Below are 14,582 nucleotides of genomic sequence, written 5' to 3'. Positions count from 1 at the left end.
CTTTTCCACTAAATTTAAAGCTAAATCAGAACTGCCAATTTCCTCATGTGCGTGCTGTGGTGAATAAATACTCCGTAGAGTCAGAATATAAGAGTGCAGAGAGATTTCATCCCTGTAAAAATGCAACCAAGTTAGCATGAAGTGTTTAAAGTAGCTTTGCAGACGTTTTTTTCATCTCACGTTTCAGTCAGGAATGTTTTTGTCCAAATGTATAAAAAGATAAACTGTATGCATAGAGGTTTTTGTTTTTTCTTTTGTTTTTCTTTTTAATACTGGATAGTTATTTTTGGAATCATTGGTATAAAAGTTTTAACTAAGCAGAATAAGAGTTCATATTTTTGATAGGACAATAGGCCACATTCAGTTTGTGTAGCACTGAGAGGACGGAAAAAAGAAAAACACCAGGCAGTTAATTACAGGAATAAACAACAAATCTAATATATAATTTTATCATAAAGTGGAAAATATATAATCCCAACATGGAATGCATAAAAATAATGTTGGTAAAAGGTGTAAAAAATCAAAGTAAAGCAGCTTTACGGCAGTTGTCAGTTTCCTGCAACTCATGTTTATTGATGTTGATTTAAAAAAATGTCTTTTTGCTCAAAGACATTTGATTATAGTTGATGCTCAGTAATAAATCTCCATTAAAATATTTATAATATTTTAATCTTTTCATCACATAAATCGGCTGGTGTTCTTGTGACTTGTAAAACCTCCACATTTATGTACAGTGTAAGACTTTTAAGAGACTTAAAAACAAAAAGTCTGACACTCAGGCTGCGAGATTTAGAGAAATATTTAATTGCAATTATTTTTTCCACTGATATTGCAGTTGATCATCTTTTGCATTATTCTCATATTAATTGAAAAATATATTTTAACGATCATTGTGTGATTTTTTTTATTTTTTTTGGGATGGGGGGCTGCAAGATATTTTTTTTAAGTCAATAGAAAAAGATTTGTAGGTCTTAACTCAATGATGTTATGCCTTTATTACATATTGCAACTTCTGCAATTTGGATATTCACAAAAATCCATATTGCAATTTCTATTAAATTTCAATTTCCCTGTTGCAGCAGTGTTTAGACTACAATATTTTTTTGCAGAGACATTTTTTCCAAGATTACAACTTATTTAAGAGTTTATTTCTGTTCCTGCTTCTTGTGGAAAATCAAAAACCTCCAAACTTCGTGTTGCAAAACGACTTATATATTTTGAATATTTCAATATCTGTTCTCATCTCGGAGTAATGACTTTGTATCTCAGAATAATTAATTGTTATCTCAGAATAATGACTTAATATCTCAAACTTTTCTCTAAATAATGACACAGTATCTCAAAAATAATGAATTAAAATAGCAAAATATAGATTTTTCACAAAATAATGACTACAATTTCTTTAAATAAAGACTTAATATTACTAAAATTTGACTCAATATTTCCAAATATTGACTGTTGATAAAATATCGACTTACTTTTCTCTAAATAATGACTTAATATCTCAAACTAATGACTTAGTATCTCAAAATAATTGCTTAACATTATAAAATATTGACTTTCCACAAAATAATTACCTACTTTTTCTCAAAATAATGACAAAATTCCTCAAAATTATGTTATATAGCAAAATAACAAGTTAGGATCTTTAGATAATTAGTATCCTAATGTTTGTAATTATTGAAATAGTAAGTCATTATTCCAAGAGAGTTTGTCATTAAAACAATTTACAGGATATTTTTTTCCATCACAAAGTAAAGTTTTTATCTTATTTTCATTCTCTCGGGAGTTTAACTTTTATCAAATCAACGTTCCACTCCGTCTAAATGAGAAAGTACCTTTCTGCTTAATGATTGTTCTGTTGTGTGTAAATCATCTATTTATTCATAACACCAGCTTTTATTTGTTGAACCTGGTATCTGGGTCCTGATCATCGTTTCTGAACAGCTCGTGTATGTAAAGAATAAAATGACTTTTATGGAAAAATATGTCTTTGGAATCTTTTATCCCAGAATCATTTTTCTTAAATTAATTTAATTCAGCCTGGATTTCTATCTAGATTTTGCAAAGACACACATAAGATGTGTTGGTGATAAAACTACGACAGATTATTACAGCCATTGTAGGTAAAGAATATATATATTTCAGAGGGTAATATTCTCAGAAAGAAACTGAGAATTAATGTTTTACATTCATGAAACAATAACTTGACTATTCTCTGAGATTTAAAGTCACAAATTTACAAGAAAAAAAATTCAGTTTCACTTTTAAATGTAGCAAATGTAATTTATTTTACCTTTAATGTCAGAGAAAGTCTGAATTGTTCTCAAAATATTTATTTTTTTACTTCAATGTCAGAGAATTTTTGCTTTTTTTTCTCGTAAATGTATGACTTTAATGTCAGAGGATATTTAAATTATTCTGTAAATAGAACTGTCCACTTGCTCCCTAATAATGAGTTTATTCAATTTATTTTACCTACAAAGGCACTAATATGCAGACTGTTAAACAAAACAGTGCGGTAGCATTTATAAAAAAAAGAAAATCTAGAATGATGCAAATACCTTTGTGCTTTAGTAATACTTTGAATGCATGGCTTTAACTTTGTGTACTTTGGTATTACTACTTTATTTTTCTTCCACAGCTGCTGTGTTCGAGGAAAATGTGTGTGTGTGTGTGTGTGTGTGTTCTTGTACTTCCTACATAGTGAGGACATTTCGGCCGGTCCTCACTTCTTTAAAGACTTTTTTGATATTTCAGACTTTGTTTTAAGGGTTAAAGGTTACATGATGATGATAATTAACTGAAACTGTATTGTGAGGTTACAAAATTAACTAAAATTATAGTGAAAATGTCCTTCGTTTTCGTCTTTGTCAACTTTACAGTACATAATGAAGATGCATCAGACAAAGGAAATAAAGGCAAAATTTACTGTGACCTCTTTTAATCTCCCACCCAACAAATACCCCATTACAAAAAACTAAAACTAATAAAAACTCAACTAAAACTAAAACATTTCAAAAAAATAAATCTGCAAGGGAATTCACTTTTCCAATGAGGGTCCTCACAAAGATAGAAGTACAAGAGTGTGTGTGTGTGTGTGTGTGTGTGTGTGTGTGTGTGTTCTTGTACTTCCTACATAGTGAGGACCGGAACACGTTTTTAACCAACAGAGTGAGGACATTTTTGCAAAGTGAGGACATTTTGGCCAGTCCTCACTTCTTTTTGAGATTTCAGATTTTGTTTTAAGGGTTAAAGGTTACATGATAATGATAATTAACTGAAGCTAAACTAAAATTATAATGAAAATGTCCTTCGTTTTCGTCTTTGTCAACTTTTTTCATACATAATAAAGATGAATAAAGCAAAGGAAATAAAGGCAAAATTTACTGTGACCTCTTTTAATCTCCCACCCAACAAATACCCCATTACAAAAAACTAAAACTAATAAAAACTAAACTAAAACTAAAGCATTTCAAAAAAATAAATCTGCAAGTGAATTCAGTTTTCCAATGAGGGCTGTCACAAAGATAGAAGTACAAGAATATGTGTGTGTGTGTGTGTGTGTGTGTTCGTGTTCTTGTACTTCCTACATAGTGAGGACCGGAACACTTTTTAACCAACAGAGTGAGGACATTTTTGCAAAGTGAGGACATTTCGGCCGGTCCTCACTTCTTTAAAGGCTTTTTTTGAGATTCCAGACTTTGTTTTAACGGTTAAAGGTTACATGATAATGATAATTAACTGAAACTAAACTAAAATTATAGTGAAAATGTCCTTCGTTTTTGTCTTTGTCAACTTTTTTCATACATAATCAAGATGGATCAGACAAAGGAAATAAAGGCAAAATTTACTGTGACCTCTTTTAACCTCCCACCCAACAAATACCCCATTACAAAAAACTAAAAATAATAAAAACTAAACTAAAACTAGCAAACTCACTCTAAAAACGAATTAAAACTAACTGAATTTGAAAACAAAAAAATCACAACGAAATTAAAACCAAAACTAATGAAAAATCCAAAACTATTATAACCTTGCCAGGGAATTTACTGTTCCAATGAGGGCCCTCACAAAGATAGATGTACAAGAATGTGTGTGTGCGTGCGTGCGCGTGCGTGCGTGCATGCGCGTGCGCGTGTGTGGGCGTGGTCTGCACTTGTCTACCTGCAGTTTCAGCGTTCAGTTCATTCACAGATTCTGTCAGAGACTAACAGCAGCAGCAGCAACATGAGCGGACGAGTCGGAGACTTGAGTCCCAAACAGGCTGAAATATTAACTGAGGTAAAAATATTTAAAATCAATAAGATTCCTGTGATGTCACTAAATGTATTGATAGTGTATAATAAGTGTGTACAGACTGTTTGTTGTCTCTATGGTGTTTCTGTTGTGGTTTCACTCAGGGGTCCTATGGTAACTTCAGCTGTCTGCTGTTTGTTTAAGCTCACATTGTTCTTATTTTAAGATTTGTGGTACTTTTACTGCACTTAAATATTCCTTTGAACTACTTGTATTTTACTCAAGTATTTACATTTTATTTTATTTTGTGCTTCACCACTTTTCAGAGGAAAATATTGAACTTTTAATGCTATTGCTTCCAATTTCCATGAAAAAAACTTACAAAATAAAATACATTATTGAAGTTTAAGCCATTGGTTAATTGGCTTTTATTAATTAATTAATTAAATACATAAACCAAAAAAACAACCCATTTTTTTGGTATGTGTGTGTGTGTTTTTTTTTTTTTTTTACAAGAAAATTAAAACTTCTTCCAACAATTGACCAACAATAAGACCGACAATTTTATTCAACATATCCAAAATTATTTATTTTACATTGTAATAAAAATAACAACAATATTATACATTAACTTTTGAGTGAAGGGTCTGAATATTTCTTCCACCATTGCTTTTGAGCTGAACACTCTGGGAAAAATATCTAATTACAATTATTTAAGTGTGATATTCATTATTATTTTTGCATCATTATTCCAATTTTCATTGAAAAATATATTAAAATGTGAATGGTGTGATTTTTTTGTACCAAACAAACTTTTTTTTTCTTCTTAAGACTGTAGAATACAATTTCGGGGTTCCACAATACTGAATTCAGAAAGTATTTTGACACATATTTTACCTTTCACAAATGTTGCACCTTCCTGTCATTTGAATATTCCACGAGTCTATTGTGCAATTTTGATAAAATTTCAATCAATTGTGCAGCCCTGCAGGCAATAATACTCAAACAATTAAAACGTGTGACTAGACAGTGTTATATGTTGTTTAATGTGGACAAAAACGTTAAAGTATAAAAGTGATAATTTTGAGTATGTGTCAAAATATTTCAGGTTTTATACAGAACAAATAAACAAGATATAATAAAGCGATCAGTGATCTTTAGAGCTGCTGGTAGGAGAGTTTTATTTCATTTGGATCGAGCCAGGCTTTCTGTTTCTACGGGTTTCCATAATTAAAATAATTGGTAATGCTTTATAATAAGGTCCTTAATAACCATTAATTAACAAGTAATAAGGCATTGATCTCGCTTTAGATCCGGTAGTTGCAAAAAGCATAGTTAACTTATAGTTAACTTATAATAGATGAGCAATAAAGTATATTTTAATATCAATAAGCAAACAAAATAAGAGTTGTAATAAGTGTTTGTAATGCTATTATTAATACTTATATAAGCTTATAAACACACAATAATGTTAATAAACATCTTGTAAGGACTTACAAGGGCCTTATTACTTGTTAATTAATGGTTATTACAAGGACCTTAATATAAAGCGTTACCCAATAATTTAAAATAAACAGATTTTATGAGCTGTTAGCCCATTTTTACTTGGTTTATTATTTATTTTAATTTTACTTTATTTTATTTAAAAGTACCTTTTTTAAAAATTGATTATTATGATAATGATGATGATGATGATGATTGTTATTTATTTATTATTATGATTATTGTTTTTTTATTATTATTATTATTATTTATTATTATTTTTATGATTATTATTGTTGTTATTTATTATTATTATTATTATTATTGTTATTATTATTATTATTATTATTATTATTACATTTAGGGGTTGGTAGGTGAATTCTGGTGTTTATAACATTTATTTTGTTTTTGTAATGGAAAACAAATCCGTTAAGAAATGTTTGTTTTTATGACTTGTTCTCTCTGGTTCTCTGGTTCTCTGGTTCTCTGGTTCTCTGGTTCTCTGGTTCTCCAGTTTCGGGGGCGGATCCAGGACGTCCTCCCCGACCTGCCGGCTCAGCACGACCACTACCTCCTCCGCTGGCTCCGAGGTGAGACCTGCAGCCTCCGACACACTGAAACCTGATTTACTGTTCAGCAAAACAACAACACACAGCAAAACAACAACAAGGTGACTTCTTTAAAACAAATAAAAACAGAAGCCAAAGATTCACACAACAGAACACAGTGAACCGACAAATATAGACAGAGGAACACAAGTAGAAAAAAACATCAGAGGCTTCAGATTAAATAAATATTATCACAACATCAACTTTATTTATTAAGCACTTTTTATACAAACATGCAGCCCAAAGTGCTTCACAGAGCAAACACAAAAAATAAATATAAACAAATATTGTGTTTTTCATTAAATATAATAAAAAATAATAAAAATTAATTAATTAAATTAAGTTAATATAAAAAAACAATATGTTTGAGGGTAAAACTTGGCAACAAAAAAAAAGGCAACAATAAAACAAAAAAAATGTAATAAAAATAACTTGAAAAAACAATGATTTGAACTTAAAAATGAATACTAAACTTACACTTAAGGCTTTAACTTACTGCAGAATGAGCACTTTTATATTTTTAGTACGTTTTTCTGATAATACTTGAATGCAGACTTGTACTTTTAATTAACCTTTTTTTTTTTTTAAATATTGTTGTATTAGTACTTTTACTTTGTTAAATTATCTGAATATTACTTCTTCTAGTCTCAATCATATATCTGATAATATCACATTACAGGAGACATTTTACTGCAAAATTAGTACTTTTTTTAAACTTATACTTAAAGTTCACCTAGCTGAAAATGCTTCTGTACTTTACTTTTTCATATATCTCCTGAAAAGGACTTTTACTTATATGGAGTTTTTTTTTTAAACGTTATTGTTGTTGTGTTACTTTTAGGAAAGTAGAAGATTTGAGAACTTCTTCATTCATTAAACTTCACTTTTTGGGTGTTTTGATCACAATCTGAGGGTCAGGATGATTGAGATTAACATTAAAATAATTATAAATTATTGCAAATACAATCAATCCAATCCAATCCCCTTTATTTGTATAGCACATTTAAACAACACAAACGTCTCCAAAGTGCTGTACATAAAATCAACAATAAAACAAACAATTCCATATACCAATCAGCAATAAGTAATACGTGTATAAATCTAAAATAATGCCACAAATAAAACAATACAATCAAACAGATAAACATAGTAAAATAAAATAAAAGACGCAGTTAAAAGTAGTAAAATAAATAAAAATAAATAAAAGACACAGAGGACCACAAAACTCACACAGTGTTAAAAAGCCAAGGAATAAAATAAATACAAGTTTACCTTTTCATATCACACAAAACGGTTCAAATAAAGCAAGAAAATAAAGATAAGTCTGTGGTTTAAAATGGTTCAAACTGAAGACATAATCTGGCAAACTTGTTGTTTTACAGGAATATTTTAAACAAGAGTTTGGTATAAACACTGAGGTATATAGCTGGAATTGGATCAAATTAATTAAAATAAATCAAAGCTGGATCTTCTCTGTCAGCCGTCGATACCAAGGCCTCCAGCTGGTATTTCCTCTCCGTCCTCCACTGAAACTGACTCTGTGTTGGGTGTAAAACCATGGAAACTAGTTTGATTGAGTGTAGCCTGAGGGGCCTCCTGCTACAGGCATCCCAAACATTTAGAATAATAAGAATAAAGCGTAAAAAGGAGAGTAAACTGTCATCTTTCTCTCAGTCAGGGGTCACTGTTCATGTTGTCAGGTCCTTAACAAAAAGGCAAAAGTATCAAATCAACAGTGTGGAAGAAAAAGTCCCACAGAGGTTTCATGGAACTTGAACTGTCTGTCAGATTATAATTAGCATTTCTACAGAGGAGACCAGTTCAGTAGAACCAGTTCAAGTGGTTCAGATTACACCAAGAGTGAAGTTCGTCTCTTTGTCTCTGATCCTCCCAGCCTGCTGACATTATGTAGGTGAAATAAAAGAAAAACATCTGTAGATTATTTTGTTATTGTAACAATGCTTTTTGGCAATAAATCTTATACCGTTGGAAAGCCTGAAGTCTCCCCTTTTAAATGGTAGCACATCAAGGTTATTATAGTTAACGAAAACTAACGAAATAACGAAAACTAGAATTGAAAAAACATTTTCGTTACGTAAACCTTTTTGGTTGATATGAAATCTATTTCATCTATCTGGTTTTATGACTTAGTAAACTTATTGGGGCTGAGATGGATCAGACAAAGGAAATTAAGGAAACATTTATTGTGACCTTATTGAATCTGACACCCAAAAAATACCCCATTACAAAAAACTAAAACTAACACTAAAACTAAAACTAATAAAAACTAAACTAAAACTAAGCATTTTCCAAAAAATAAAACTAATCAAAACTAGCAAACTCACTCTAAAAACTAATTAAAACTAACTGAATTTGAAAACAAAAATTGACAACGAAATTAAAACTAAAACTAATGAAAAATCCAAAACTATTATAACCTTGGTGCCAAATCTTCTCATTATTTTGCTGTTGCTATTGACTCTTATTTTGAGCTTTTGGTACTCCCAGGTGATGCCAATCAGAAATGTGATTGGCATCACCTGTGAGAATGGGCCCTGCTACAGTATGTAGTCAGTACAGTCAGTACAGTTGGTGTCTGCTCCACCATCACACTGGTGGAGGCAGTGTGATGGTGTGGGCCGGTATCTCCCTCACTGGAAAAACGAGACTCGTTATCATTGGAGGCAATCTCAATGCAGAGATATCGAGATGAGATTCTGCAACCAGCGGCAATCCCTTATCTCCACATTCTGGACGTGCTTTTCGTGCCAGTGTGACCAACACAACCAGGTTGGCTGACTTACCACAGATGCTGGTTGAAGAATGGGAGGCCATCCCACAGCAGCATGTGACCAGCATGAGGAGGAGGTGCCAGGCTGTTGTGGCTCTATATCGTTAGCCTCATAGCATATTTGCCTAAGTCATATTTGAGCATTTCGGAAAACAAGAAAAAAAACAATACATACATCACACTGGTCTTTTTTTGGAACGAACACAGAGTACTTCTGCTCACTGAACGCTATTCAGAAAATATGAACAGGTTCACTGCAAAAACTCAAAATCTAACAAAGCATACTTATCTTATATCTTGTCAAAATGTCCTATTTCTAGTCAAAACAAATCTCTTTACACTTGCAATAAAAAGTGTTTTGCTGGCGTTTACATCACTTCATCATACCTTGTCGCAGAAATGTGATTAAAAGTAAAAACACACTTCTCCTAATCCCTTTGATTGACTGAAAGTACATTTATTGTCTAGAAAGTTGAAGAAACATGAACTACCTGACCAGATGAATCAAAGAGAAGACTTATTACCTCTTTGTCATGCGGTTGGCAATGTTTGTATGTAGCGGCAAAAATGCCACACAGTGTCAAAGAGATGACTAAGGCAGAAAGTGATTTTGGACTCTAACAAGTGTTCTGATAGGCTGAGAACATAGGCAATAAGACAGAGAGATGCAGCAGTGGTAGGAGAGTAAAGTTAGGCAGATTTCACAATTTGGCCAAAAAATTACTTAGGCAATTATGCTATGAGGCTAACGATCTGGTTATTCCACACGCTACTGAGGCTCATGTTCCTTTAATTAATGAATTGTTGAATTGCCAATATGTCTTGTTTCTTCAAACTTCAATCATCCAATCCACCAAACCCCAAACAAGAGTCAATGGCAAAGTAGCATTCTGTTATTGGCAGAGAAGATCTGGCATTTTTCTTTGGTGCAGCCTTCATACTCAGCTCTGCTGCTAATCCCACAAATAGATGTTCCTTACACATGTGCTACCTTTTCAAAGGGGAGGCTTCAGGCTTTCCAACGGTATAAGATTTATTGCCAAAAAGCATTGTTACAATAACAAAATAATCTACCAAACACAAATTGCCTTACTTTTTGTGCGTAGTTTATATATATATATATATATATATATATATATATATATATATAATATAAATATTTCTATTATATATGTATATTATATATTATTATTATTATTATTATTATTATATAATATATTATATATGTATTATATATATGTACTGTATATATATATATATATATATATATATATATATATATATATATATATATATATATAAAATATATATATATATATATATATATATATACAGTACAGGCCAAAAGTTTGGACACACCTTCTCATTCAATGTTTTTCCTTTATTTTCGTGACTATTTACATTGTAGATTCATCAAAACTATGAATGAACACATGTGGAATTATGTACTTAACAAAAAAGTGTGAAATAACTGAAAACATGTCTTATATTCTAGTAAGCAAAGGGTGGTTACTTTGAGGAATCTAAAATACAAGACATGTTTTCAGTTATTTCACACTTTTTTGTTAAGTACATAATTCCATATGTGTTCATTCATAGTTTTGATGCCTTCAGAGAGAATCTACAATGTAAATAGTCATGAAAATACAGAAAATGCATTGAATGAGAAGGTGTGTGTCCAAACTTTTGGCCTGTACTGTATATAGATTATATATATATATATATATTGGTCAAAGCATGACTGTACAACTTCCTTCTTTCAGAACAGACAGAATGGATGAATTGTCCATCCTTGGTAGATTAGTAATTTATTATTCCAATAACAATCCTCCTGTGACGCTGCAGCCATGAACCATCAACTATTTGCTCATTAAGGTTTTTGTTTTAAACCTCAGTTAAGCTGCAGAGATTTTAACCAGATTTACATTTCCCCTCCTTTCTGGAACATAATATATAGAGCTTTATATCATACAATAAGCACAAATGAAGTCACCAAGTTTTCATTATTTCTAATATGAATGAGTGACTGTGGCTGATGTTGGGCTGTTTGTGTACGTGGAGGACTTCAGGACTGTGTGTCTGTTAGCGGTTCAGAGTTCAGAGAGGCGTTGATCTATCGATCGATCAGTGAGGGACTTTGTGACTGTAGGTCAATATTTGCATTTGCTGTTAACCTTGGAAAGTTCACTAACACTTCACTAGAACAACAAGACAACTGTATAGAACTGTATCAGGTTCTCTACAGCAGTAGTTCTCAACCTTTTTGACTCGCGACCCCCAATTTAACATGCATGTTGGCCACGACCCCCGCTCAAGACAGAGACTAAAGACTAAAGTAATAACTTGCTGCTTTGGGATTTGTCAGAAAAGACACAAAATTACCCAAAAAAGAATCAAATTGACCACAAAATGATTTAAAAAAATGACACAAAATGACTAAAAAAATACATGAAATTAAGCAAAAAAGGAATTAAAATGGACCACAAAATGATTTAAAAAATGACACAAAATTACTAAAAAATTACATGAAATTAAGCAAAAAAGGAATTAAAATTGACCACAAAATGATTAAAAAAATGACACAAAATGACTAAAAAATTACATGAAATTAAGCAAAAAAGGAATTAAAATTGACCACAAAATGATTTAAAAAATGACACAAAATGACTAAAAAATTACATGAAATTAAGCAAAAAAGGAATTAAAATTGACCACAAAATGATTAAAAAAATGACACAAAATGACAAAAAAATTACATGAAATTAAGCAAAAAAGGAATTAAAATTGACCACAAAATGATTTAAAAAATGACACAAAATGACTAAAAAATTACATGAAATTAAGCAAAAAAGGAATTAAAATTTACCACAAAATGACAAAAAATGACCACAAAAAGACACAAAATGATAAAAAAAAATGACACAAAATGACAAAAAAAAGACATTAAATTACCAAAAAGACACACATGAACACTTTAACACAGTGGAGACAGAGCTTACTTCCAAAATGATTTGACGACCCCCAGAAATCATCTCGCGACCCCAATTGGGGTCCCGACCCCAAGGTTGAGAATAGCTGCTCTACTGTACGGTTATTGGACATTATTAAACTGAAACTGCTGCAACATTTACAAAACTGTGATGATTATCAAAGGAAAAATAGGAAAAGTAACCAAATAAAAGTGTCTATCAGGAACTGTAGTTAAAGTATTTAAAGTATAAAAATGCTCCTTCAGCCTGTGACTGTTCTACTGTTTTATATAATATAATTAGATTATTATTATTACTCTTGCATTAATGTGAAAACAGGATTTTACTGCCGTAAATGGAGCTCATTTGATTTTCATTCTGGATTAATCAGCTGATTATTTTCTACATTAATTAATTGATTGCTTTGCTTTTAAAAAGTATTAATATAGTGAGAAATGACATCAAAAGTGACACATTCGCTATGTTGTTTTGTCGAAACCTCAACATTATTAATAATAAATTAAAATTATTAATATCATTAAAAGAAAGATACTAATTAACTTTCAAAATATTTAGTTTTGGGTAGTTTGATTCATAACAAAACATGATATTTTATAATCTGTGTGTTTTTATTTGCTAAAACCTTAGTTTGTGAATGAACTAAAGCTGTCAGATAAATGTAGTAAAAAGAAGAAGTTTTCCCTCTGAGGGTTTGGTAGAAATACCTCATATTTGTACTTACAGTAAAGTGTTTGAATAAATATATTATTCTTTTATATACATTGTCTTTTTGTTTTTGCAGCTCGTAGCTTCAATGTGCAGAAAGCTGAAGCCATGATCAGAAAGGTGAGCGCTTCTTTAAACACTTATTGATCATTGATTATTGATTAATTATCCTGTAAAGCTGCAGGATGGTTGATGGGTTTGTTTCTAACATCTCCTCGTCTGTCTGTCTGTCTGTCTGTCTGTCTGCCTGTCTGTCTGTCTCTCTATCTGTCTGTCTGTCTGTCTGTCTCTCTGTCTGTCTGTCCGTCTGTCCGTCTGTCTGTCTGCCTGCCTGTCTGTCTGTCTCTCTATCTGTCTGTCTGTCTGTCTGTCTCTCTATCTGTCTGTCTGTCTGTCTGTCTCTCTGTCTGTCTGCCTGCCTGTCTGTCTGTCTGTCTGTCTGTCTGCCTGTCTCTCTGTCTGTCTGTCCGTCTGTCCGTCTGTCTGTCTCTCTATCTGTCTGTCTGTCTGTCGGTCTCTCTGTCCGTCTGTCTGTCTCTCTATCTGTCTGTCTGTCTGTCTGTCTGCCTGTCTGTCTGCAGCATGTGGAGTTCAGGAGGAAGATGAAGGTAGACTCCATCATCTCTGACTGGAAACCTCCAGAGGTAAACACTTGACACCAAGATTTTGAGCTATTTAGCTTCTATCCAAAATACATGTTTAGGTGTTTAATTTACTAAACTTTGTCTATTTGTTATCTGCAGATTTCTACTAAATTTACCAAAATCGTTAATTAAGTGAGGATGAAGAGGAGTCAGGGTTTGAGGCATTATTTTAGAATCAAATTGAAAAGTGGATCTCTGTTAAACGTTTTTTTTTTTTTAACCTTTAACCGTAACAACAATTGCACATTGAAATGATCAGTATCCTGCAGAGGAAACTTATACTAGTGCAGTAAAAAGAATCATTTTTACCTCTGAGATGTAGTGGAGTACAAGTATAGAGCTGAATAAAACAAAAAGTATCCTTGAGTGATTTCCCGGTAATGTACTCACTGCAAAAAAAGAAAAGTTGGATGAATTCAAAATTTCAAGGCAACAAACTTCGATAACATTTTAAGTTGGACAATTAAACTAAATATTTTAAGTTTTGTTTTTGAGTTTGCTCAACTCTGAATTCAGATTTTTGTCAACTCAACTGTAAGTTGTACTAACTTATAATTTTACATTGTAATAACTTTTAATCCTTACTTCTGCTAACTTCTGCAATGTGCTGAATTGGCACGATTGTAACGCCGCTATGAAATGTCAGCTAATGTTGCGACCACAATTTTGAGTTAGCATTGATACGCTAATGGCTACTCTTGTAGCTGTAACAAACAGCGCTGCTAGCATCAGTTAGCCGCTAGCATCAGTTAGCCGCTAGCATCAGTTAGCCGCTAGCTTTTGCTAATGAATTTCACTGCTTTCCCGCATTTCACAACAAAAAAATAAGTGTTAGCAGAACTATTGTCCCTTGTTGTGAACCCCAACTTAAAGATATAAGTAACAACTTGTATTTTTTGGCCTAAAACAGTGATTTAAGTTGGTAAAACTTGGAAATATAAATTACTGACATTTAGGGCAATAATGTAAGTTAGCACAACAAAGGAAGCCAGTTGTCTGCTCAAAAACAAGTTGGTGAGTTGTTGTTACTTATATCTTTAAGTTGGGGTTCACAACAAGGGACAATAGTTCTGATAACTCTTATTTCTTTGTTGTGAAATTCGGTCATTAGCGGATGCTAGCG

The 14,582-nt window shown here is 31.8% G+C and overlaps 1 protein-coding gene across 1 annotated transcript in view; it reads left to right on the top strand.

Annotated features, from left to right (window-relative positions):
• The first annotated feature begins 4,203 nt into the window (after positions 1-4,203).
• Positions 4,204-14,582, top strand: part of sec14l7 (SEC14-like lipid binding 7) — a 16,735-nt gene continuing 6,356 nt past the window's right edge. The window contains exons 1-4 of the mRNA XM_059358579.1: positions 4,204-4,284; positions 6,236-6,311; positions 12,892-12,935; positions 13,397-13,459. Of these exons, the coding sequence (XP_059214562.1) occupies positions 4,231-4,284; positions 6,236-6,311; positions 12,892-12,935; positions 13,397-13,459 (237 nt within the window). The 5' untranslated portion in view covers positions 4,204-4,230. The remainder of the gene's footprint in view (positions 4,285-6,235; positions 6,312-12,891; positions 12,936-13,396; positions 13,460-14,582) is intronic.

The sequence above is a fragment of the Centropristis striata genome, chromosome 19 (genome assembly GCF_030273125.1).
Source record: "Centropristis striata isolate RG_2023a ecotype Rhode Island chromosome 19, C.striata_1.0, whole genome shotgun sequence".
Lineage (NCBI taxonomy): Eukaryota > Metazoa > Chordata > Actinopteri > Perciformes > Serranidae > Centropristis > Centropristis striata.
This window is presented reverse-complemented; position numbering and strand designations above follow the sequence as displayed.